Genomic DNA, 27839 nt, shown 5'->3' on the forward strand with positions numbered 1-27839 from the left:
GGTTCAAAATTTTACTTATTCCACTGACACTTGCAGTGGTGCTCACTTGGAATTGTCTTACATGTTCTCCATTAAGGTGTTGTCGGAATAGACAATTGGCATAAAAAATGCCGAATAAATTTGAGTAAACAAATTTTGGTTTCCACTTAAAAAAACTAGTTTTAGTCAAATGAGCTGAAAATGTCTAGAAAGTACATCTGAGCAGTTATTGAAACTTGCTAAAAGTAAGGAAAAAAGAACCCATTCTTCCTTTAATAGCCAACAAAAGAAGTAGGTTGCGATTCCTTATCATATACAGGGTGGGATTTTTTTTCTATTACTAGTACAGGGATCTTGGAAACTACAGCAGATTCAAAAAAGGTTAAATTGTTGTTTTGAATGCTCTACTCGAAACCAATTTTATGTTTGTAAAATTTAACAGCTGTCAGGAGATATGTGAAAAAAACTGAGTTGTAGAAAATTGCATTCCCAAGAAAATTGTAAGAGCCATTTCTATAAACTAACTGTCCTTTCTGACTTATGACACAAAGTTGAGTTTTTTTAATGGCAACCAAATTTCATTATGCCTTTATTGAATAGAGCCTTTTATTACAATTTCTGTGATATATCACATCGTTACGTTTTTTCGAAAATAAACTGTCTATCGAAAATAGTATAAGGCAGACAGCAGTGTTTTCATAGTAACAAATCATAACCACATCTTTCAATTATTTGACATTCAAGTTGTCAAATTTGAGTAAGTTTTATTGTAAAAATGAATTATTCCTATGAAGAAAAGCGCGACAAGATTGAAACCTATATTAGATGTGATAAAAATGCTGGAAGAGCATCTGATTACTATTTTAAGACTGAAAGGGATTTTTTCGCGGCTTAAACGGACAAATATTTTTTTGGAATAAGAAAAATTTACTGTTTTTGGCGGTATGATTGCTTTTCGTCTTGCTGTTGAAAATTATTTGTCAGCTAAAGCCTCGAAAAAATCCCTTTCAGCCTTAAAATAGTAATCATAGGTTCGTCCAGCATTTTTAACACATCGAATGTAGGTTTCAATCATGTCCCGCTTTTCTTCATTTTAATAATCCATTTTTATATACAATATTGATACCTCTGAAAAAAAGTAATGAGGAGTTTTTTCGTGTCCGAAAACCCATTCATTACTTTTTTCAGAGGTATTTAACAGTCATCAGCCTCCCTTGAAAACATTCAAAATATAATACGACAATTTGGGTACCTAAGGAAGTTTTACACAACCAAAAAATTGAAATAGAGTAATAAATGAAGCTTTGGAGGTCAATGTCTTGGTGATTGTAAGCCAGAATCCACAGATTTCCCAAAGCACTGTGATGAGAGTTTGAAAAAGAAACACAAATTCCATCCGTATAAGTTATCAGTATTCCAAACTTTACATCCAGGGAATGGTGAGCTGTGTATGAATTTGTCTACATGGTTTCGAAACAAATGCCAACAAGTTAAACAAACAAAAGCCAATTCCCTTATAAAAATTGGACCGATGAAACTCGTAACATGTAAATTGAATGCAGAAATCAGAAATGAAACAAAAGGAAGTTGATCTCGGTAGTGTCTTTACGAGACACCCTGTATATTTGAAAATAATTTCAGCATTGGAAGATTTCAAAATTAAGAAACCACGCGATTTAATTTGTTGTCCATCTCCAAACGTTTAGACGCAATGAAGCTATCTCAGGCAAAACAAACACCCTGTATATTGAAAATCTCCTAATTGGGTACCGATTTTTCCCAATTGCCTACTGTAAGTTATACTTTTTCCAAATATCTAGAGAAACTGAAAAAAGCTAAAATTCGCTACCGGCCTTGAAAAAATAACTCAAAAAGTACTACAAAAAACTAGTAGAACTAGAGTTACTATATTATTGTCTCAGCTACCTACATTTACATTGAACTGTTTTCCGCTGATGGTAATCCAAGGTGCGCTTCCAGTAAAATCTGGCACATGGTCGCTATTATCCTCTTCCGCATACATTTGCCTAGGCCGATCGCTATCATCAACTGAATCCATCTGTAATCATAAAAACTCCATGAGCCAACATGAACTTCAGCTACTTTAGGCTGCTCTTTACTTCTTCGGAAACATTTGCCTTGGTTGGATAACTTTGCTTTCTTCTAGCGGAGGTTTTTTCCTTGTCTGTTAAGCTGGCGTTGCCTTGCATGGGGGGAGAATGGCCTTCGAACAAAGAGTAATTCAACACTTTGGGATTGGACGGAGTGATAGTCATTCCCAATTTTCTGCACGTAATTAGTTTTCTTAAAATTTGAGTAGCTTGTCCTAGGTAAGGAATAAAAATGCTGCTGAAGATATTTCAAAAGATTGAAAAAGTCTTACCAGATAATGCGGACATGTTTTCAGAAAACCCGTTACTGCTAGGGTAACCGGTGAAGTCACCGTGGCTTTCATTATTGGAACCGGGCATAAAATTATCGAGAGGTGAAGGTGAGGTACTTGTGGTAGAACTGGAATTCGCGTCTTCCATTGCCTAGAAAACCAAAGTTCTGTTAGAGTCTGCAAAGGTGAGTTCCTACTCTTTAATCTCACCAGAGACATATCAACTTCCAATCTGTCTGGATCAGTGCTGCTACTGGAAACCGATAAAGTATCTACATTATAGTCGTCTTTCGTCACTTCATCATAAACCGGGTTGTCTGGTTTTCGGCTGGTTGATAAGTCAGCAGGTTCTGGCTGAGTCTGATCATATAGACATTCTTGGCTGATTATGCGCCGATCCTGCAGCACACTTGTGGGCCTGACTTTTATCACTCCGGATTCTATTGGAGCAGCTTCCTCAGCTTCTCCAGTCACAGGCTGTCCACCAAATTTAGCCTCATCCACTGCACATCGTTCCGAAACAATAACTTGCAACGGTAGAGGTTCAACGTGTTGAAACTGAACTTGCAAATCGACTGGTTCCGTTTGCAGGTCTAAAGGGGCTGAAGATTCCATGCTCACATCTCGACTGCATTCACTTTGCATTCGATCACTATGTATATAAGTGGGGCTCGGACATGGTGACCGGCGGCTTAAGTCTAATTGCAAGCACAAAGGTCCTGAATGTAATACTGATGTAGACCCGCTTGGTGCACTAAATTTTGAGGGATTTTGTATAACTGATGCATCTGAAGTACTTTGTATAATAGCTGGTTGTGGTTCGTCGTCGATTTCCATCGAATTTTCGATTTTGTGTTGATCGGGGGCAGCGAATGTGTGGTCTGAAGGCTCCTGTTTAATGTCTGAATGGGGAATGCTGCTTTGCTGCTCCGATTTGATGTCTTTCGAGTTTAGCATCGACGACATTATACTGGCGAGTAGTTCCTCTGAGTGACGCATGTTCTCCTAAAAAAAAAAACAATGTTCACTGTAAAAAAATGTTTCTTGGTACATTCATACAGAGTGAAGTAAATTTAAAGTATTCTCTTGAAGACCGTTAAAGCTTCTGCAAAATGACGAACGTGCGAACAAACTATTAAATAAGTGCCTTTGCACCTGCTAAAACTATGCCGATTATAAAAGAAAAAAAGTGTCGCAATCCAAATTATTGAGATTCAAATACTGGCACTTTTCCTATAATTTACCCCAAATTCGTGCGTCTAAATTTAAATGCATAAACTTGCTGTTGCCTCTGTTGTTTGCCGTTACACCAGTCAAAACAATGTAATATATTATTGCAACGATGTATTTGAACAATAATTTAAGTGCGTGAAGACGTGAAACGACTAACGGCACTGACATGGTTATAAAGTAGGCTTTATGGTTTCCAAAATCATCATACTATTCCTATCCCTATCGGGGCCTCGTTTATATGGAGCGTCCAAATCAATCTACATTATTGCAACTAAAATCTGTTTTAAGGTGTTCATATCTCTTATGTAAAATTGACAATTTATACAGATAAAATTCTGTAGGAGCTGCTACTGAGCAAGTTTTGATGTTTCCAATCCAATAATGTATCGGTTTTTGACTCCGACTCATTCAAAAAAGCTTTTCACTATATGTATTTCGACGAAGCGACTCCTCAGAACAGCAGAAATGAGAACTCTGATAGGCATAACAGGCTGCAGTTTGCGGGACCCCATTAAAACCCATAACATTAGAACACACTGCGACATTCTAGATGAGAGAAGAGAGAGTGGATGAACCATGTCAACAGGATGGACAATACGAGGCTACCAAAAATCGCGAAAGAGGGACGCCCGGTCTCGAAAAGACCTCCTGGAAGACCCCCAAAACGGTGGCACGACCGCTGAAGCTCGGCGTCTCTACTACGGATGTAATCGTTGAAGACAAACAGGAAGCAATCCTACAATAAGGAAAAAGACGACGAAGAAGAAGTATTTCAATAAAAAAATTAATGCATTTTAAATGTATAAACCGTTGTTGAATAAAAAACAAAATGTGGAAATCTTAGTGTTTTAAATACCCATACAAACCTAAGTACTTTTTATTTCGAGAAAGAAATTGTTAGGAATTTTGCAAAACTATTTTTTGACGAGTCTAATAGATGCTGAAATTTTGGCTTTGTTCATAGTGAACTCCACTTACTTACCACTTACTTTACCGCCATTTACCGTTGATAAATCTACACCTACAGTTACAATTAAGTATGATTTTTCTTAACAATTACTTTACATTAATAAAAAAAAACGCACTGTTAAGTTTCTTTAAAAAAAATGCAATATTCTGTATATGAAAAATTATCCATATTCAAGTCAAGATCAAAACATGACAACTATAACCGTTGTTAATAAATCACCCAGTATACAGAAAAATATTAGACTAAGAATATCCTCATGGACTCGGATCATAGAGTAATTTAATGAAGAATTTAGTTTTTTAATTTTGATTGAATTGAATTATAAATTTAAATGAGAAATAAGTTCTATTTCAAAATTGTGGATAAAGTTTGTTTATATTACATTTTTTTATATACATATTAAAATAAAATGTTGTATTTTATTATTATTGCATAGCTATCAGTAACTGATCTAATTAATCTTTAAATTGTAGCAACTGGTGTGTACACGCCTCATAAAATTAATTAACAAATCGTGTATCAAAGTGTGTAATTTCTTCTAATTATTAAATTAAATTACACGTTTTCTTTCTGAACAATTTTTAGTAACTTCTAAACAATCTATTTAAGCAAGAAATTACATACATTAAAGTGTGTTAAAAAACACGTTTTGCTAATGTTAAATCAACTTAAAATTATTTCTTGCCTACGGTTAAAACAACAAAGGGCAATTTAATATCAATAAATCTCTATACTTTAATATTATAATTTAATATTTCTTAATTAAATCGTTAACTTAAGTAAGGGAAACAAATTAATCTCTATTAATTAGTGGTTGTGGCAATAAAATGACGAATATCAATATTATAAAATTTTAGTTTTAGATTCATTTATTTTTAACTCCATGTAGGTATTTCTTATTGAATAAAGATGTTAATCGTGATTTTTGGCTCTAAAACGCCAGTAAAATCCATTTTTTTGGTTTTTTACCTACTTGGCATTAAAGTTAACGTAAACCTCTAGGATCTGACGCTATATTGGCTTTATTAGTGGGTAAGTAAAATATTTCTCAACAGTTTATTATAGAAGTATGTGGATACCTCGTTATGTATAGAAGGTTATCATTAAATCCGATCTATTTTAATGGTTGTAATTATTTCAAAATTATTATACAGAAAGCAGTCTACTTCGTAATTTACCAAGAATCTGCCAACAGTATATTCTTTGTTTGTGCGTTTATTTTATATTTTTGTTTCAATTTCGTATTAACTTAAGCATTATTGATGGAATTTATTTTAGGAAAATACTTTTATACTGTATACAAGGTGCTTCTAAGCTAGTGACCAACATTAATACGGCCTACGGAATTGAAATGGTCTTTCTAAACAAACTTGCTTTTGTCTGGTTTTGGTATCGGTTTATGGACATTTAAATTCAAAATGATTGAAATTAAATTTATTCAAGCAATATTAGGCGATTCCAATTGTAAAAAATACACGTTTTTTGACTTTATGCTTGTGGCAGTGCCGACAGTTGGTAAAATTTTGAAGGCGTTTTTTATGATTCCAAGATGAACTCTTCGCGCGGTGCTACAGAAAGTCGAAAAAAAATTCGAAACCGGGAAACATCCGACACTAACATACTGCTCAATAGCGCGGTTGGCGCTGGACTAAATGCATCGAAATCTTCGCTTACATAACGAGTTTGTTTTAGCAGGACAAGGGGAGAACGGAGTGCTGCGCGGGTGTTTGCAGGGGCGCATAGAGCACTTAAGTATTGTTAGGCTGTTCTACTCGTCGACTTTACTTGCGTGATTTTCACTTTCAGTTTTTGATTATTTATTACAACTCGAAAGTCAAGTACTTATTAGGTATTAAACTGGCTACTTTGAAAAAATATATTTAAATTAGGTTACCTACTTAATAATTTTTGTGCAAGTCCTTTGTAATAATTTGTTGGGAGTTCAGCAGCACACCAGCGCAGAGGGTTAAATTTAAATTTGTATAAAAAATTTTCAATATATTTATTTTATCGGCAAAATTTCCTGATATTTAAAAAACTGGTTTAAAAACAATTCATTTATTACCCCCGTATATTTGCATACCAAAAATTTATTTAAAATATGAAATTTCTGTGTATTTGACTTAAAACTCGATTGCAGCAAAATAATAGGAATGTTATAAGTACTTTTGCCAATATAAGCTTCCAAATAATATTCAATAAAAGAGCTTTTTTGGTCTGGCTGAGCCTTGAACTATGTGGATATAGTGATGTGTATCTGTGGTTTTATACAGTAGATAGTCTATATGTATAAATTAATATTCATGAGTATGATAATTGGCAGAAACATAAACTACAGAGTACGTGATTGATGATGATCGTTGTGAAGCATGGCGGGTATCCATAATGACTCCAATTTTCATGGCTTTGATTATATTCATTAATTAAGTCACAAAACGTTTTCAATTCCCATCAAGAACAAGGACCCGATTATTTCCCACATTACATTTGAACGTGCAATAATAAATTCCTTGTTCTGCGTTAAAGCCATTTATGGCAACTATGGATCATTAGGAAACAGAGCACAACAAATTTTAGTGTTGCCGTGAACCATTTTGAAAATATGTTCTTTGTGAATGGACCGTAAAATTCTTTCACCATGTGTGTAGACTAAATAATACCATTTGATACAAGTAATGTGGCTGTACTGACTCATAGAACAATTGTTAAAGTATTTCGAGATATAGCAAAGACTCAGTTGTGAGTGAATTTTCTCGTGAAATGTTGTTCGGCTACTAGGGTCCTTCAGTTTGTGAAAACTACACCTGAATAAATCTGTAACTGAATAATTGAAAGTTGACAATACATGCCATGGTCATGTTGTGCCCAGAAAAAAATGAATACTCAGAATTCCAATGTGGCTCATTTCGTACTAGAAATACACAGCAATTAAATAAGGCAAATATCATTAGTGAATTATCAGCACGATAAAAATGACTAAATCTTTTGATAAGACTGATAAGCTATTAGGTGTATCTTTTTCATTACAACGTCTGTGTAAGTCCGGGAAATCTAATGCAGTGAAATAAGTGTTTCTCATTTATGAGCTAGTGTTTTTTCGCAACAAACAATGGATTTATTCACCTTAGTAGTGGTAAGTTATTGCCTAAAACCGGGTAGCATATAAACCAGTGCTGTTGAACTTATTATTTACTCAATCAGTCACAGGCTTGAATGTTATTTAAATGGAGTTCACCTGCCTGATAAACATAAATAATATGTAATCATTCAAACATCCGGAGGATTAGCGGGGAAAATGTGGATTGAAGTTGGGCAAACACGGTTTTAGAGGTATCCAAAATGTTTCTGCGGGAACTTATCACAAAATGGAGTTATCTGCTATTATAGTTTTTTCAACCCCAAGGGCTAATTCGGATTTAGCCCTAAATCAAAGTGTTCAAAGGTATTCAAATAAACAATCATCCTGGTTATTTTGAATGTGTGACAATCATTCCAGTTACTCAGCAGCATTCAAAAATTCCCTTCGATTATTCCCGCTTGCCAAATGATGAGTCATTTAATTTCAAGTGAATTTTAGCATGTACAATGTTTTATTTAATTTTATATTTACTACACTATATACAAGGTGGCACAATTTTACTTTTGTAACAGCCTATACGAAAACTGAATTACAACAAACAAGGTAGTAGTTAATTCTATCAGGCTTTGCTGTTTTTATATTTAAAACATGTTTAAATGAAAAAGTCAATTTTATTCGATACAAGCCATTGAAAAATGTGCAAATTTTCATGTTGGAAAATGTTGGGTGGTTTATTCATCGGAAAATGTCTCAAATTCAAAGCAAAAATAAGTTTTGACGGAACTAATTTACATAATTGCTGTTCTAAATTTCGAATAGGAAGGAAAAGGATTTCCGAAACAAAGTTTTTATATTACTTGATGCCAAAAAACGCATTCCGGCGTGACAAAAAGTGTCTCAAACTCATTACCCTGCTTCAAATAATTGGATAACTAATACGATTCTTTTTTAAATTATTTAAAAAATATATTCACTTTCAAACTAAATTAATTAGACTGAAAATGTGGACGTGCGATTGTACCGTTGAAATTCGTTAATCCGGGCAGATTGTGATCGGGCCGCATCCGAATCAGAGGGTCAAAAATATTCTGATGCATTTGTCCGGCTTATATCAGAAATTAAACGCATTATTTATTATGTAATACTTAATAAAACAACAACAATTCCTATTTTAGTCTTTTGGCGTTTTCACCAGCTGAATGCCGGCGCTGTTTGAGTTGTTTTGTTCTGCCCATTGTATGAATATCAAAAATTATTTTATGGCATAGGTAAGCGTTAATTTTTCTTTATGCCCAGCATTTCTTCGTCTTCATTACTAAGATCACAATTTGGATTTTCATTTGAATTTTCATTTTTCATGCACTACTGCATTTTCCATTTCCGCGTCTGTTAAATCAGGAAAAATATTTTATCCCCCAATCTAATATTTCTTCCTTTGTCAATAGACTTTCAGGATTTTAAATTTCTCGCGGAATCTATAATGGGTTTCAAGCCTTAATTTTGTGGGCGATTTTTCAGTGCTGATACGTGAATATTTTTGTTCGCAAATGCTCTTCATCCACTGAGTTGCTTTGGATCTGCTGTCTTCTTCAGCCTGAGTCCAGTCCAACTTCTCTGGTTAGGTTTTTGTAAAATAGACATACTTCCGAGCCAAATCTAAACTATTAGTTTCAAGACTCATTGCATTCTTTCTACATGGGTTGAAAAATGTCCGTACAATTTTGTGGCAAAACAGAACTTTAAAGTTAGACGACTCGAAGTAAATTTTTGGGATCATGAGGATGGGAAGAGGATGGGAATGAGGATGGATATATCTTTGTGATGAAACTTTATACCATTTAAAAATGTTTTCATTTCAGGTGCAAAAACTTTTTAAAATCATTAAAAAAACAGTCTTGTCATATTTTCTTTAGTGTTTGCTTTATATACACCAGAAATGGAAGGATAGCATTTTTTAACCGCTGGAGTTTTAACCACATGCCCATTTCCAATAACTTCTAACGGTAATTTCTGTACCGGGCATACGAGTTAACGGTTTATTTGAAATTTTCTCCACCTGCTCCAAGGTTGATTTCATCAGGAGTTTTTTCTTCAATTTCGGATTCATTTGCATTGTAAATGCTCTTCTTCTTCTCGTTCTTGAAATGATTCTACTTGACGGTAATCCCGATACTGTTAAAAAGCAAATAGCATGGCGCTTTTTAAACCTGTCGAGCCATCCAGAACTTTTCATCAAACCATTTGGCTTTTATTTGTAAAAACAAATAAAACGCCTCCTCTACTTTCAGACTTTCGGCTTTCCTCAATTTTTTTTGTTACTGATAAATTATGAACACATGAGGAAATGTTTATAGCTCTTAATTATTGAACCACATGCTACCTTTCTACTCCTTTAGCAGTTTTTGATAAAAGGTTCCTTTTTCCTTCCTTATTATTTTTAATATGAAATGCTTTTGATTTTGGAATATTAAACTTTTCAGTTGTTATTCGAACGCTTCATTTTTAACCAAAAAGTTAAAAAAATAGATATAGGCGCTTATAAACCGTATCAATTGCACGTTTTTCATACGTCCTTTTGTTCACTGATTTTTTGAATATAATCGGACACGACATACATAACGCATACTTACATATTTTATATGTAAAAAAGTGTCAAAACGAGGGCAAACATTTCAAAATATCCGAATAATAGAGCTGCTGGGAGTCCGATTCATTTTCTGTTAAGTTTAGCAAAGTTGGATTGACCAACTGACTGAAATTATATAACCCAATCAATCTCATTTATTGATAAATTCCTACTAGAATCTCAATATTGTATACAAGCAATGAGCAGCCAACCAACATTTCTAACGTGCAATGCTCATACGACTATTGAAGTTTTAGTTCACCTTAGCCATTATTACATATTTTATCACAATTTTCTTTCAGGGAATTCTCTGTCTCAGCTTAGCAAGTAATGCTGAAGAGACCTTCGAAAATTCGACGAACCTCTGTGAAAAATGCAAATGCATTAATGGACCACAATTTGTTCTGGATTGCCAGAAACAAGACTTTCATCATATGATAGCTAATTGGCCGGAACATAACGTTGCGTTAATAGCTACATTTAGGTAGGACAATTTTTTTCAATCTAATATTAACGAAAATAATTTTGTTTTTCTGATTTGTAGCTATAATAATATTTCAAATGTGGAAATCCTGCCGGATAGTGATTTGGTAACAAAAGTGATATTGTCCCACTGTGGAATCAAAAGTGTGGACAATGGAGCTTTCAAAACAGTGAAATACCTTACTTATTTGGATTTGAGCTATAATTTACTAACCAGTGAGTATTACTAGCAAAACACCAATCCATATTTGTCAACTACATGTACATTTTGCAGCTGAAGAAATTTCTCCGGAAATATTCAAAGGCACATACAACAATACGGTTTATGAGCCACTTATGCTAGAAGATTTGGACTTGTCGCACAATGAAATCCACAGTTTACCACATAATATTTTCGAACATCTAACCACGCTGAAGCAATTGAACTTAGCGGGAAATAATCTAAGAGTTCTGGACCCACCGACTCAAATGGCATTGTCAGGCCTGACCAATTTACAAGTGATTTACAGTTGCACTTGAAATAATTCATATATGCTGAATAACAAACAACAATTTCAGGTACTGAATATCGCCGATAATGACCTTACTGACTTAGTTGAAGATGCGGTCAGAAACTTGCAAAAACTGAGAATTCTAAATTTGACTATGAACCTATTGGATTTTGTTCCTGATACACTGAGCCTTCTGAGCAATTCATTGGAAGCGGTCTATTTGGATCATAATCTCATTTTTGAAATCACTGATGAGTCATTTTTGGGTAAATATATAGTTATGGTCGCTTATCTGAATGAGTGAAAGAAAATAGTTCAATTGGTTTAAAAAAGAGTTTTGAATTTGGGTCACAAGACACACTGAAGTACAACTTACAACGTGTGGAAAATGTAGGATATCTAAATTGCATTTTAAGGACATATGTATTTTTATTAAATACCGATTTTTAGATCAAGTGAAAGATGAAAGTTGTAGCCACAAAGCTATTTTTTCATGTTCTTGTTCTTGTGAATGTTCTTCAATTCTTCATGTTCTTGCTATCATTTTTGCACCGGGAATGTTTTTTAAAAAAGCTTAGAAATGCAATGTTTTTAAAGAACATGCTGTATATCAAATTATTTAAGAATTAATGGACCCAATTCACTGTCATCTTCTTCAAAATAGTATCCATTTTTTACTTGAATGTTGGGAAAGACCAGTAATATTTGAGATACCTATGCATTTCCTTTTTATAAAGTTTACATGCATTTTTGTTCTAAAAAAGAAATATACAGAATAATGGAAAAACACAGTTTAAAATAGAAGAAAAGGAAATAATACAAAACACATGCAAGCACCAATATATCGACTATTTTTTGACAGCAGCAAAAGTTGTATTTCAAGGCTCTGAAGATATATTTAAGTAGAGTAGTATACAGGGTCAATGACGACGGCAAGAGTTCGAAATGCAGTAATATTTAGTAAAGCGTTTTATAAAAAAAAAACACACAATTATTATATAACCACTTTTCTCATTTTCTTTTTCTTCTCAAAGTCGATTTATTTACAAATAATTGAATTGGCTTTAAAAATTACAGTTTTCCTACTGTTTTATTATACAATTCTTTAACATTTTCAGAAATCAATTTACGTTATACGTTTTTTCAGCCTCAAATTATTTGTAAAAATGACTAATAACTATACGTTTTACAATATTTAATTAAATGTGTTAATTGTTGATAGTTCGATTATTACGTTTTTTTTTTCAATTTAAGTTAATCTGTGTTAGTTCTGGAAAAGATGAATTTTTACCTATGGAAACGATGTATATTTCGCAAAAAAGTTACGTTTCTTTTAGCTAGATTTAGTTGGTTTTCTTTGTTGCGCTACTTTCTTTGCACAGTTTTAGTCAATTTAAAACAATGTTGAACGATTTTTATTTTCATTTTATTTATTCGCGTTCAACCTCAACTCACAGATTTTTCTGCATCGGAGTGTTGAACGCAAGCGGCCAAGCAATTTCAGTAAAATAACGATGAAATTATCAAAGGAATTGTTAAGTTGTATCAAGAATCATAACTAAGAATAAATCGATCAGATAAACTTAGTCACTAGAAAATGTGATTTTCATATAAAAACATTAATTGAAACACTAACAAAAGTACTTATTATCTAAATTATTGAATACTTATTGGCGATGGCATTTTACTGTTACTAAAAAACACATTAGAAACGCAAAAAACTCTCCACAATACAGAACTATTTTCAAATTTTTGAACAAATTTTCAACTATTTTCCAGGTGTCAAAGGTATTAAAGTGCTTTCCCTCACAAATTTGCCAAGATTGCAGTACGTAAACGCGAATTCCTTTGCACATCTTCAGAACTTATCTATTTTATATCTGTCCGATAATCCAAGCTTGACCACAATAGACAGAGATGCGTTTGGAAAGGGACAGGTTCTAGAGGAGGTAAGCATCTATCGTAATTTGCTTAAGACACCAGAGCCTAACGATTTATGTGCTTCAATTTTAGTTGTATCTTCACTCAAATTCCTTACAAGACCTTCACTACAATCTTACTAATTGGTCCGCACTCAGGCTCTTCACTCTCAAAGATAATAGTTTGTTTTGCGACTGCGATTTGTACGAAATATCTCAAGCCTTGTCCTCGGAGATAAAAATGGATAAGGATGGTCCTTTTTGCATAAATCCTATCACAGATGTCAGTATGATGATCTACAATTTGACTGAGGAAGCTTGTAGCTTTGATGTAAGTTTTCAGGTAACAATATGGATGTGTATAAAATTTACCAGAAATCAAAAAAAATCTAGGTAATCATGAGGTAATTTTAATGATTCCATCACATTTTTTCAATGTTTCTTCATCTGCATGAATTTGAAAATAGATTACCTACTTGCTTATTTCGAGATGAAAAGAATATCATAACAGAAGGACAAATTATTGGTCACACTCTAGAGGCAAATTGCTGATTATATTTATATACGTTACAAATTTGTAGTACTTCGAAACGAAGATTTCGAGTGCATCGACAAAGAGAAATGCTATTCCATTAGTCGTTTGGATCCGTTCCAAAATATGCATGAAAAGAGGTTGAAGTAGATTATTATCATTATTACTTGTCGACGAAAAAAGAAAATTAAAGTGACACACCCGCTAGAGATGAAATTAATACGAAAAAATAAAACCTGGATGAATGTGGCAAGAGTGAACGAACCGATCAAAACAATGTTATTCAGATGTAAAGTTATGATTGTTTAGTGAGAAGAGCGAAAGTCAAGACAACATGAAGAAGGTTTCTTCAACGATTCGCATATGTACTTCCACAATGTGCTGCGCATTTTAAATCAATTATGATAGATATCAGTGTTCTTCGTCTAACGCGCTTATGTCAGCATAGAAAAAAAGAAAAATGATTGCATTATTTTTCAGTATACATTTTATTATCCTCAAAATCATACTGTAAAATTACTTTACATCGGACCATTTTTACTGTGTTTATCATCGCTTATTAACTGTAATGGTAAGTTTGCCATATGGTGCATTCTTATTTACAGCTTTAAATTGCTGATTGGATTTATTGATTATTTTATTTTAAAAAATACTGAAAACTTTGCTCACAATTGCAGAGATTGTGCAACTCAAACATATTTCCGTAATAAAAGAAAGCTAACAAATGTTCTTAGCTTTCAGCAATATTTATGTGAGCAGTCTCAAAATCTACGTTTACTCATAATTTCAACTAAATCCAAATATCCTATGGAAAACATAGTTTTGAGTGTGTGAGCATGTGTGATTTCAAAATGCCCTAAAATTCAGGATGTTCGATTAAAACAAACAAACACAGAAAGTCGCATTTTTTTAAATAAAAAACCAGATTTGAACTGAATCATCTTTGTGAAACAATTCAATTATTCGAGTAAATAAAGACTAAAGACTGAAAAAAATAAAGACTGTGACTAGGAAAAAATGCAAGAATTTTGCTGTTTAGAACTGTAATATTTTCATTTTTAATACACTTTTAATTTAATTTTTGAAGAAAAAGTGATACAAACATTTTTTTTACTTCATATTTTACTTTGTGTTGTAATTAAGGCAAAAGTGAACGGCTAATTAAGAACAAGAAAACTTCTCTTATTTTTATCTCTGTTACTGTATAAAAAATATGTAAATGTAATCTTCAAAAAAGCAAAGTGGGAGAAAAAGGACACGTACCACAAATAACTTTTTCCTTGGGGATTTTTCAATGTGGACACGATAAAATAAGGTATGAAAAGCTGATTTTAAAAGTAAAAAAGAAAATGTTTGCTGTTTTAAAAAGAATTACTACATGAACGTTGAAAAAAGAGCACTGTTCAATTTATCCACTTTCTATGTTTCAATTATTCGGTGCAACTTTAACAGACAATTTTCTGTTAAATTCAATAGAGCAGTATTAGAAAATGTGTAAAATAGTCTACATAGATCCCTCTTGCAGGATTTTGCTCAAATGCACATAAGTAAGTTTAGTGCTGTGTTTGCTTGTGTGGTGTTTTTTGATATTCTATATAAATCTACAATTTTCAGTTCTTATTTAGCACCTTTAACAATACTGACGAAAGCACGTACTCGTGGTCGTGGTGGCCAAGAAAAAGTATCCCCCTTTACTTAAATATTTGTAAAACTGAATAAACGCCTCCATATTTAGTTATACTTCCCTATGCATTCAAATACATTTTTTTTGTAATAATTTTATTTATTTTCAGCAATATACATATAGAGCGTCTCACCTTATGGACAGCCACTTTCACACCATCAAGTTAGTTTTCATTATTCTGCTGGTGATTGCAACCCTTATTGCATTTGTCGCTCTAGCAATTGCATTGTTACGGTGCTATCGATTCAGAATTAATCAAAACTATCCGTTCCCTACACAGGTGATGTACAATCCCTTAAGGACACAGAATATCAATTGAGAATTAAGTACACCAAACATTTATTGTTCGTTTAACTGTGAATTTTGAACTAGATTTAGATGATTTAATGTGATGTGATGACGATTTAATGTGATTTGTTGACTAAGTTTTCACACCAAATGAGTATTAAATTAGATAGACTTTTTGTGTATTTTATGTTTTGTCTGGATTCACTTAAGATGATTTTTTAGTTTATAATTATTCATGGCATAAAAATCTGCATCCAAATAAATGAGTAAAACACATTGACGTTTCAAATACATAGTACCAAATGAATTTCTTGAATCAAATATTTGGAAAGGCGATCTTTGCAAAGTAAAAAATGCTAAAAGCATCTGCGGTGGTCTCTGTTTTAAATATACAGGATGGAGCCTTTAACTGGAACAAATTCGTTAGCTGGCAGATGAAGTTTCCGGGAAGTCAGCCGGAAAATCACCAATTCGGAAATATAATATAATCAAATGGTTTTTGCTTAAAACTAAAGAGGAGTCAAACCATTTAGAATAGTTTTATAATATTAAAGAATGTCCTTACAGCTTTGTTCGATTCTCATGCAGCGTTCCGCATATACAATAGGAAATATATTTTCCAATAGGAAATAATTGATCCAAATACAACAACTTTGAAATATGTATATAGAAGTTGACAAGAAAAAATTTAAAACGTTAGAAAGGTGTTAATTCAGTTATGTTGAGTTCCTATTTGGTCACGAGTTGAAAACATTTGTGTTGTTTGTAGAACAATGTCCACTTCTTCAAAAAGCTAGTAATAATTAAATCAAGTTCTATTAACTTCATTTAATTTTTTTAACCATCTAACCGGGTTTGAAAAACACTTTTTGGTATTTTTAACTTTCAGCTGGGATAAATAGCTTTTTTAGACATTTCTAACACCGGCATGCTGTACTGTTACTCTATAAAATAGTCCAAAAATGAAAATTTGTATAAATTTTCTTAGACCTGACTGTTTCCTATTTTAAACATTATTTTTCAGTAGTTATTGATTGCAATTTCGATTTCTGAACAGGAACTTTTCACAGAACAAAACCGTATTTGGTTAGTCAAACTTGATTGGATCAAAGTAAAATATCTAAAAATTACAACAACTACTTAATGCCTATTTCCGTATTACCGGAAGAAATCAAAAAGACTTGGCATTTCATCTGTTAAATTATTTATGAAATTGAACAGTCATTTCTCACAGATGTTTTTCTAAACCCTGCAAGTAATGTTTTTAATTTTTTTCTAATTTCAAGCCTATTTTCTTTGCAAACAAGTTCTTCAAGCGAAAAAACCAACATGTAAAATGAACGAAGAAAAGTACAAAAAAATAATTGTAAGTTTAGTACCTACCTCTTCGCTGCCTCTAAGCTTCTCAGCATACGATATAAAATTATTTAATACTTCTTCAGTTTTGGTAGCTATTTCTTTGAACTTGAACAACAAGTCGAGATGGTCCGAACAACGTACGCATATAACGTTTGGTAGCCGATCATCTTCTTCCACCTAAAACAACAAAAAATACTGATGCGATATTGACAAGAAAACTATTATTCCTTACATCTTCTACAGATATTATTTGTAATCAATCAAGGAAAAACTATTAACTATTACTTTCTGCTGACTGACATAATATAATTGAAAGTACTTGCTTCTTATGCAATGATATGCATTCCTTCAACACGAAATTAAGAAGATCATTCCTATTTACGTTTCTTAATTTCAATCTGAAATTTGAACCATATGCAGTGTGTCGCAGATTACGCAGAAAGAGGATACAGATTTGGATAAATGGGGGCAAGCATTGCGCAATTACAAAACGTTATGTGTTTCCTATGTGTTTTAAATTGATGTTATCTTAACAGCTTTAAATCAACTTAAAGCAGGTACAGTGAGTGACAAATCAATGGAATAAATGTTGTTAAATAGATACCTAAACATTAACCTAATATAAAAGTTTACCTTTTTAATTGGAAATTATTTATTTGTATTTTAATTTAATTTTTCCTAACATGCTAAGCATGTAAATGTAAAAAGGGTAGTTATGCACTATATATACATATTCACTATTGCTTGAAAAAGAATGTGAGAACATTTTTTTGGGATGTTTCTTAGGATTTGAATTGAAGAACGGAGGAAACTAGAAAGTGATTTCCAAAATTACCCGACCTTACACTCTTTGACTGCTTTTTTCTCTGTGGACATTTCAGATCATTAGAAAACAAGGTAAATACCAAATATTTGAAAACCTGAATAAATCAATGAGTAATAAGTTTGGACAATTTCAACAAAAAGATGAATGGCAATTTGAATATTAAATTTAATCTTTATTGCCTTTTTTTCAAACATTGGAATTTTTCATTTTAACGTTTGGGCTTCACAAAAAGTTAAATATAGAGTATATTACATAGAAACGCTTGTTTTTAGGATTTTATGGGAATTTCAATAAAAATACATTTTCGCTTAAAAAGTTAATTTTGTTGTTTATATTTTCTTTGTCATAGACAGTTTGAGCCACTGCCGATCGTAAAAATAAGCCCCAGGGGGATTCTCAAATAAAGTTATTCCATAAATTTAGTGCATTTTATGGAAATTTGCCTTAGACAAGCCAATATGAATTTCTGTTTCCTCAAAAAAAATCCACTCAAAGGTATATTGCCTAGTAAAATACAGAGGCTGATTTATCCCTTTATGGTTTAATAATGCTTTTGAACCTTGTTGTTTTTTATCACATTAAAGAAACATTTGGCTTTCTCATGTAAGTGTCTAAATAAAATTTCAGTTGCAACTTGTTGCAACAGCATGCAGATGCATGCTCGTACTTGGATGACCAAAATATGGTCCTTGATAGCAATCTGGTATTTGCAGGAAAGCAAAAAATTGTCGACTATTTTCACTTTTTTAAGATATTCTGAATCTGTATGTGCATATGTTTCACTTTTCACGTATATGGAACATAAGTGATAACTTGTTCATTTGCAATTTTAAATGGACATTTAAATCAACGTTGAAACAGTTGAGTATTATTTGACAATCTAAAGCCAACGTCGCACTTGAGATCATCTATTAGAATTTACAAATGGTTATCGACATTCTTTTTTATACCAAGTTCGTCATCATTACAGCTCATTCTATTTGAAGAAAAAAATCATCAATCGTTCAACGATTTGGCAAACAGGTAACATCTGGTGCCGGATTCACAGGCACATTATATTCAAATAAAATATTCCCAAGTCAAACACATGAGGAAAGGCATGGGCAATAGGTAGGTAAAAAGCAATTGTAATATCATTACACTAATAGACCACGTTTAATTTGAGAGCTTGCTTGCATAACCGAACATAAGTCATTGCAAGTTTGCGGAATCTGGTGCGTGGGAACAAGACGGTTTATATCGTTATCTACTATAAGGGGAAGTTGGAAAGTTTAAGTATCTATTAGCGTCAGGTGCTCAAATGTTTTGAATTACAGGAACTATGCCTGTATGCTAAGAATCAAATACTAGAATGACTATGCACTGAACCATTCTTCAGCATTTAATTTCGGAGTGTTTCTTGCTTATGTCTTGGTGAGGTCATTTGGTAGGCAGTGGTAATATGTTGACCCTGTGACGCAAACTATTATAAAAGCATAACGGAATTCCCAGTTATTAAAGCCATTTCGTTTTAATATTATGTTGGAATGAGTCTGGTATATAAACATCTGCGGGTATAACTCAAATAAAATTTACATATCGCGTATTTTTGTTATTATTTATAATAACTATTATTTTTCCTTGTTGTGCATGTGAGAAAGAGGTTTGGTCGCTTTCGAAGTAATACCTAATTTGAACGTCATGTTCACATGGCAAGATATGAATCAATCTGAATGATCAGTGATATATGACCCAACCTGTTGACAACACAATGACTCACATAATTTTCATGTAAAACGATTGATTATACCTACAAGAGTAATACAAAAATGGGAGCCGCCTTATTAATATGCAGCAGAGCAACTATGGACGATTGAAAGACTTAGACTGTCGGTTCGTTGGTGTTGCAAAAAAACAACGAAATAATCAACTCTACTCACTAATATATGGTGAATTTTTCCAGAACGTAAAATTTTAATAATCACATAACACATCTGGTTTATTTACCATGTACTCATATTGTTCTTGTGCTCGCATTCTATTCTAGTGTTTGTGTAGATTATTCTACTTCACAGGAAATGGTTTTTTACCCTAATCAATATATGAGTAGCAATTACCATTCGCTGCCAATACAGGGCGATTTAAAATTTCTATTCTTCAGAGGGTTTATGGAGGTTGAAGGTGAAACTTCTACCTCGTTATGCATAATTTCAAAACCAGTCTTATAACAATAGATACATTTAGATAGTTAAGTGAAACACTGTACAAACGTGCCAAATTTACATTTTTTAGTTAATTCCACATTATATTTCGAATTGTTTTAGAATGCTCAAGAAGTACAATTCAGTTCCAGTTTGCGTAATTGAAAATAAGCATCTGTTCTATTCCATAACAAGACACAAAGCGGATAGAAACGTACGTTTGTTTATATTTGTTAAAACACTGAAAGGCGTTTTGCACTTGCATAAAATGTACCAATAATTACGAACCAGATGATGTTAAAACAGCAACTCTTCGGTTTATTTGTTTATATAATTTACGTTACTAAGATTAGGCTCTTCATCGATACAAAAACAGCAGTTGGAAACCATATTGTGAATGTTCTTGTGCTTTCAGAACTTTTGTAATCCAATATTTCTTATCTTGTTGAGATAATAATTTATGTTAATATGTTTTCTTTTAATGATAGTAGTCGATTTTCAATAGAACGGAAAAAAGTTGATGTGTTTTTGTAACGGTTATTGATTATTTTATTTTTTTTGTAAATGTAACTTGGCAACGATCTTGTAGATGATTGTCGCTATTTTTAATACGATTTTTAATACCATGTTCCATTTCCTTTAGAACTTCTTTAAGGCCTCAAACAAGTACTTTACTTTCACAATATCGACTATTTGTGGTTCGCTTTCTTCACATTGTATACAACAATTGTTAACAAAATTGCATACTTTCTTGTTTCAACTCAAATCCAATGGATAAAAAAAATACACATAAAAAAATTGTTACATAACGGGTAGACTTACATTCTCTCAATTCCTATTTCACACGTAGTAAGGGCCTGTGATTCCTAATACACATCGTGTAGATTTTAATCCATCTGATTAAAAGGCCGCAATTATGCCAAGAATCCGCTGGCACTCATTTGCAATTGAACACTTTTGAAATAATTTTTTAATCGTTTCTTTGTCAGCTAGCTTTATTCTAAATATAAAGCTGAATGAACGATAGTTTATAGGATGATTTATATTAGTCCCGCTAAACCGTATGTTACAAGTTGTAATAAAAGCTCTTTGATCCTGTTAGAATTTGCTTTGCTGGGAAAATTTTCAGTAGATGGGAAACTAACGCAGTGTTAATTTATTTAATTTAAAGACCTGAGGTCGAATTAACGCTAATTTAGATGTGAAAAAATATGATTGAAATGATGTACATTAAAAGTTCATTTAAATATTAACACACTGTAGATGGATTGAGTCACTACACGTTTTCGATAATTAATGAATGGATGATTTATTTGATAAAAAATAATGCGTGTTTCCGATTGCATATTCAATCCTTCCTCGCTTCCCATATTAAACGATTAATAATTAGGAAAAGTTGCAAGCCACTCGTGCTTACGAAACGTATACGGAAAAAGATATTTTCCCTGACGATCAACAGCCCGAAAATCGCACCAGTTTAACCCTAGGTTTTCTTGTTTTCTTGTCCAAACATCGATGTTTTGGATTCAGCAAGAATCAAATGCAATAAAAAGTTATTAAATATTCCAAAGAACTTAATGATTTGTGGTAAACTCTAAGTGTTTCCTTCTAATTAAGTGTCATGTGTATACATTTATTTTATGTTTATTCAGTAATCTTAAAATAAGCTTCCTAACATAACACTGTTCATATGAAGATATACAAAAATAATTGAAATTAGCATAAAACATTTTTTTAGGCATTGATTCTTGCGGAAACTTCACATACAAATCGCATAATATAAATGAAAACAAAACAAGTAAACACGTTGAAATTTCTGGAGTAAATTGTTTTATTGATCTTTACACGATAAAAATCCGTTTTTATGAAGCTTGAACCTGATGAAAATCCTCAAGGTTTGAATATTTTTAAGACCTTCTAAAATTCATTAGTGACGAAAAAAATGGATCATTTGAACCGACTTTTAAGCTTTTAAGCTCGAGTTAAAACCGATTTTTCCGAAAAATGTCCGCACAACAGATGCTGGTACTTGATACCTTACCCTAGTCTAATCAGCAGGAAGAAATAGTCGATCAGCCTGCTGCTGCCTGCCATGCAATTGGATAGTCCAAGGCTGAACGCTAAAGGAGTTAAAAATAAACAGTCGTAACGTTTCTAATGATAAGTAAATGAGATAAAATCCAGTCCTACAGAATATGCAATCAATTTACGTTTATTTTTAGTGGATTATTCCATCCAATGCTGAGACATATGCTGTATTGAAGGCATTTAACTTTTGAATCTTGATTTACGCTGGTTTTATGTTTCAACTGGGGGCATGCATGGTTTCGGTTTTTAACATTTCACTGTTAATTAATGTTGCTGGACGATCTATTCAATTGAACAGCTTTCAACTCAAATGCCCTCTATTGAATTTATGACATGCATTTTAGATTAATGGTGAAAAAAATTGTGTGAAGAAGTTAAAGATATAGTTTTCGAGCACGGAAATAGCGCAAAACTCTCCAAACGATTTTGGGAAAATTCAATCAAATTGTGAAATTGTACAGCGTGTCTCACCGCATCAAAATGTTTCTGACAAACTTAAGTTAGAAGTATTTCAAAGCCACTAGCAAGCAGCTAACAGGGCAAGCGACCTAAAATATCTTTTAAGATTCGACGAAATTAAAAGAGGACGACTTTCTGGGTATATTAAAAGTAGGTATTAACTTGCTTATTTTAAATGGAACACCCTATATATTATTACATTTCTCAAATTTACTCTAAAATTTCAATATATTCGAATATTTTTATGTATGTATAGTGTAATAGATCCAAGTCTAACCGTTCCGGTGACAATTAAAATTTTACTTAAACAAATTATTTTCAAGCAGTAGAATAAGTTAAGCACAAGCAGTTAATTCCTAATCGAGGAAACCTTAATTTAATTAATTTCTATAATATTTTGGTTCAACTACATATTAATACCTGGTCTTCGAAATGAAATTTGATCCCAACGAAACGTGGAAAAGTTCGCCAAAACTATTATTTTTACAAATGAAAACCGCCAATTTTGATGATTTAATTATATTTAAGGTCTGTTGTCCAAAAATATTCAGTTTTCGAAATTCGAAAAACTACTTAAGTCTTATTATTTTTATATATTAAAAGCTAAATTTGCAAAATTTTAGGTTTCTCGGCATGATTACTAATAATTTTCAAACTGTGACATTTGATTTTAACATGATCAACTAAAACTAGCTGCACTTAAAATTCACAGTAAAATCGCTAGATCAAGAAATTCAATTGGCAACATTTCGAAAACTAAACATTTTTGCAATTGATCGGTGAACTTACACAAACGTATTCTTTCTTTTAACACCAAATCAGCTAAACTTTTCAGAATTTGGGGTTTCCATTTGAAAAGTTCGTATGGTATTGAGAATTACCAAAACCTTATAAAAAGTCGTCTAAGAAGCCTCTGAACTGTATATGATTATTCTCCATATATATCAAAGCTTTAGTACTTAAGTAATACAACTTTAAAACCTACAGTACGAGTTTAAATACATGCTTGGGGGTTTTAAGTTCCTTTGAGATCCCCGAAAAACCACATTTTGATGGTGAACCAAAACTGGCTTTCGCTCACATAATAATTTTATTGCTCTCTTAATATGATTAACTCTTTTCCTTAAAATTCTATCGAGGTAATTCTTCTGTTTCCACTTCCCAATTTAACTTGCTCTTTTAACCTGCAGAATTCAGGTTGTTTCTAATGTACTTTTCTTGAAGTGCTTTAATAATTTGACCTATTGCTTTAACAATTAAGGCCAGAAATGGCTCATGTCGTGCCTGGCTGATTTCTTTGCGTTTTATCTTCACAATTGCCAAAGTACATCTACTCATTTTCATTTAATCATAAAACTGATCTGAAAGAATGTTATTTCAGCTGATAATCCTGCGGCAAAAACCTAGCAACTAAAGAGCAGAGTAATATAATAATCATTCAATAAATTATACCTCATGTGCTTGAGTGATTTTCTATTGCGTTCTTTTTCGTTTGAGTACAGTACATTGTACATGATGAAAATATGGTATTTTTTTCAAACCATACTATTGTGGTATATTTCTATAAAACATAATATGAAACTTTCAACGATCAATAAGTTTGTGGAATTTATAACTTTTCAGACCAAGGAAAAATCCGTGAGACGATACTTTAACACCAAACAATAATTTTTGGTCTATTTTCTATCCGGGTACTTTGCATCTGGGTTTTGTTGGAATTTGATTCAGTTGCTTAGTGGTTTTGAAATAACCAAACCATTTTATCAGAGAAAAAATTCAGTAAAAGTTTGATATATAAACAGACCCTTAAAAATAAACATTTACTCAGATTTACGAATTAATCCAAAAAAGTGACAAATACGCCGTTATTGAATTCTAAAAATACCCGCTTCGTCGTTATTCATTTGATGAAACAAATGGGAAAATCAACGGCAAATGCAACTGATTGCTCACTTAACAGTAATAATACATGGTGATTCAAATTTAAGCCAGCACATTGATATCTCAAAAACGACAAAAATACCAAGTGAGTTGCATTAATTTTAAATTTGGAAAATTCCGACATTTCGTTAAATCGTTCTGGTTTAATAGTAGAAATGGTAAGTTTCAACAGTACATTTTGTGCCTCTTCAAAATATCGTTATCCAATTTAAAACCAAATACTTATTTATTGTATGTTCTAAATACATCAAGTGAATGTAAATAAAGACGAATAGGGTTTCGACTTCGTTACTTTTATATCTCCTGTTACAATCGAATCGCATCCTTTGAAGACACAAAGTTTTGAATACAAAACTGCTCGGTTTTTTAATGCTAATTATTTATAACATGGGCTTTAGTTAGAACTAAGGCAATAAATATTTATTATATGAGTGGTAATTAAGATCTCCTTTCACTATTCTTAGAAGAAAATTACCTAAAAACCCAACCCAACCTTTAAAATACTGACGCTTTTAAACTATTCTAGTGAATTTTATTCAAGTGTCTACATTGTGGTTTAGACTATTTCGATAACGTGTGCTTGATTATTGATCAAATATTAACTCTATACTTAAATACCGACCGTCGAACAACAACCAAATAAATTCTTAAAGCAAATGGTTGAAGAAGTCATTCTACATTTTATTAAAACCTTTAGGTCTGAAATACAGACATTATGATGGTTTCGTGCAGAGCGGGACCGATGCTATTTTAAGCCGAAATTCGTTTTTCGTGCCCTCTTTATTCCCCCAATTTACTTTTTATTGAATATTTAAGGCATTGCATTAAAACTTCTGAATTCTTAATTACCATTTCCCATTTCCTTCCTATTCTTTGACCCTGATTTAATGGATGTAAGGCAAAAGTGTTGCAATTAAGGAACTTCATAACTTCATAACTAATAGGTTTTGATCAAAAATATTGCCTCTAATGTGCCCCGCTTGAAATTGCGCTGAATCTATTGTTTCATATACCGGCATTGATTTCCTGTTGGGATCAGAAAAATACAACAGAACAAAACGAAAGTGGCCTTGCAAAATTCACATTTACTTTCGAATTTTATTCCGAATAAGTCAAGTTAAATGAAAAACTGGATAAACTTCCGAATAATTCGAATTGTTTCAACTAGAGTACACATTTCGCATGATTTCTGCAAAATATGAATGCAACAATTAAACAACTTAACTCAGAAAAGAGCTCATAAAGCAGACATGCTGCTTAATGCAACGATGTGATTCTTGACTTGAAAAATAAATTTCCAGACTAAAAGTAACCATCCTTACGAAATTTCGGGTTTGGCCTTTTTTGGAATATTTCAGTATTATTAAATTTTTGGAACACTCAATAAAAAGCGATATATTTAAGCAGTGGCGTGTCTGCATGGAATGTCCTGGATATTTTGCAAGGAAATTAGAACAATTATATTTTCTTTCCAAAACCAATAAAATCAAAAGCAAAGCTTACTTGCGTTGTCGATTTGCAATGTACGGTTTATCATTTAAAAAAATAAACCCGTTGCATTGCTCCGGATAATCAATGTACGCACGCCACTGCCACTGCCAAAGCGGAACATCACTTTGTATGATAAGTGCGTCTTAATTAACTGTTTCTTCAAGTCACCGCATAAAATTACATCTAAAAATAACGATTCGAGCTTTTCCCATCTATTTTTTTAAATTTTCTTTTTGCTTTTAAAATTCTACATAAAAAACTAAACGTTTTTATAATACTTATGTAGATACATCCCTAACAGTATTTTGTTTTTGAAATCAGTGCTCTGTTAGTGTCTTAAATTTTTGAAATGTATATCTAATATAAATTATTTTTTTATAAACGACGCTGTTAAACACATACTTAATATCCGTAATTCTCAGGTCTAGAAAAAACGGACTGATCCCAACAGAAATTAGCAGAAAAACAGCAAATTAATTGTATGGATAATTTTAGAGGGTGAAAATTACGACTAGTAAAACTGGTAACAAGAATACGAAATGAGTTTATTTAAAATCATGCATTACTTACTTAATTTATTTTCCAGATTTTCTTGCTATTAGTAAAATCTCAATGTCATCAAATTTTACAATAAAAAACGAATTTTACTACTCTTTACTTACGAACTTTCCACCATTACCCAGAAGAAAATCCTGATTCGAAACGATCCAAACACTATCAAGTATTATATATTTACCGACAATTTTGCATGTGTAGTTATGAATTGTTGATCCCTAAAACACGATTTAGCAGCAAATAGCACCAATCATTTTCGTGCATAAATAAGTGGTTTTCGGAAAACGCATTTCAAAAGTTCGCAAGTGTTTTTTGAAATAAAAGGTATAAATTATATACCTATTCACTTAAGTGAAATTCGCTAAAAAAACACAAAAAAGGAGTAAACTCTGAACTTTCCTGAAAGCTAAACTGAGATCTAGTCTTAGCAAAGTCACTCTTTTGTACTAAATGCAATTTTCAAAAAATTCCCTTAAAAATACACTCGCCTCCTTAGTCACTTTGTAAAGTTTTGAAATCCCTTTCCAGCTTCGAATTTGGGGCAAAAATCAAATAATTTTGTATCGAAAAACAAACTGAATAAGCGAAAGTTTATAATAAATTATTTGGAAAACTCATCACTTCCGTTCCTCTTAAGACTGTAGAGATTGTTAAAAAAATTTGGTTTTTTAGTTTTGACTGTTTTTTTTTGCTTTACTTTCCACTCAATACGCTCTATTTTGTACAGTTTTACTTAAAAATACTGATGATCTGGGTGTATTTTACTCTAAAAATTACAAGACATATTTAGGTATAGCTTTGTAGGAAATTTACAAAAACTTTTTTCGGAATCGAATTCGGGACAAAAACAAAAATCAATTTAAGTATCCCGTTTTTTCCCGAAAACTATTAACGTTTTCGCAAAAACTAAGATTTTAATCAGAAGCTTAATAAACATAATTTTCTTCTTTTCTGACAATACTTAAGTAATGGGGCTTTTGCAGCCAAAAATGACAAAATTGATTTTGCTAGAAAAAACCCTAATCATTTTTTCTAGATTTTTTCACTTTTAGGTCAATATTTGTAAGCAAAACTCTCTCTAAACAGAACAGCGCGTTTTTTCCTAACGTTTGACTGTAAAGAACTGGCAAAAAAGACTCTTTTATGCAAAAAAGTTAAAAGATGGATTTCCAAGAAAAGTCGTCGTCTTTACAGTCTGATCTTCGTTATCGCCTTTTTCGAATACCCGTTTTACCTTTGAATTTGGTACAAAATCGAAACAAAGTTATCGTGT

General features: G+C 32.3%; 2 protein-coding genes across 5 annotated transcripts in view; one reads left to right on the forward strand and one right to left on the reverse strand.

Moving 5' to 3' along the window:
* LOC109540239 (transcription factor gaf1) overlaps positions 1 to 27839 on the reverse strand; it is a 35836-nt gene that overhangs the window by 5745 nt on the left and 2252 nt on the right. For 2 of the 3 annotated variants that reach the window (XM_019908528.2, XM_019908527.2), the window contains exons 2-6: positions 17051 to 17203; positions 2573 to 3367; positions 2363 to 2513; positions 2100 to 2305; positions 1910 to 2038 (exon numbers count right to left, since the gene is read on the reverse strand). In XM_019908528.2, the coding sequence (XP_019764087.1) occupies positions 1910 to 2038; positions 2100 to 2305; positions 2363 to 2513; positions 2573 to 3367; positions 17051 to 17203 (1434 nt within the window). Of the gene's footprint in view, positions 1 to 1909; positions 2039 to 2099; positions 2306 to 2362; positions 2514 to 2572; positions 3368 to 17046; positions 17204 to 27839 lie in introns of those variants that run through there. The other variant, XM_019908529.2, reaches the window with a different exon arrangement.
* On the forward strand, positions 7312 to 15943 carry LOC109540241 (leucine-rich repeat and immunoglobulin-like domain-containing nogo receptor-interacting protein 3). 2 transcript variants are annotated; one of them, XM_019908531.2, is made up of 8 exons: positions 7312 to 7698; positions 10573 to 10754; positions 10815 to 10969; positions 11028 to 11251; positions 11312 to 11510; positions 13024 to 13193; positions 13258 to 13506; positions 15489 to 15943. In XM_019908531.2, the coding sequence occupies exons 1-8, from the start codon at positions 7675 to 7677 to the stop codon at positions 15696 to 15698; spliced, it is 1413 nt and encodes a 470-aa protein (XP_019764090.1). In that variant the 5' UTR covers positions 7312 to 7674; the 3' UTR covers positions 15699 to 15943. The 2 variants fall into 2 exon arrangements, with proteins under 2 accessions (XP_019764090.1, XP_019764091.1); XM_019908532.2 differs by having other exon boundaries at positions 7319 to 7698; positions 13258 to 13494.

This window comes from Dendroctonus ponderosae, unplaced genomic scaffold (assembly GCF_020466585.1).
Source record: "Dendroctonus ponderosae isolate FM_Combo_2020 unplaced genomic scaffold, Dpon_F_20191213v2 Dpon_F_20191213_2, whole genome shotgun sequence".
Classification (NCBI taxonomy): Eukaryota; Metazoa; Arthropoda; class Insecta; order Coleoptera; family Curculionidae; genus Dendroctonus; species Dendroctonus ponderosae.

Excerpts from the sequence above, each read along its gene's own strand:
- LOC109540241 (XM_019908531.2), top strand. The coding sequence starts at position 7,675 with ATGGATTTATTCACCTTAGTAGTG. Across the intron at positions 11,252-11,311 it reads CAGGCCTGACCAATTTACAA|GTACTGAATATCGCCGATAA; the intron begins GTGATTTACAGT and ends CAACAATTTCAG. Across the intron at positions 13,194-13,257 it reads AGGGACAGGTTCTAGAGGAG|TTGTATCTTCACTCAAATTC; the intron begins GTAAGCATCTAT and ends CTTCAATTTTAG.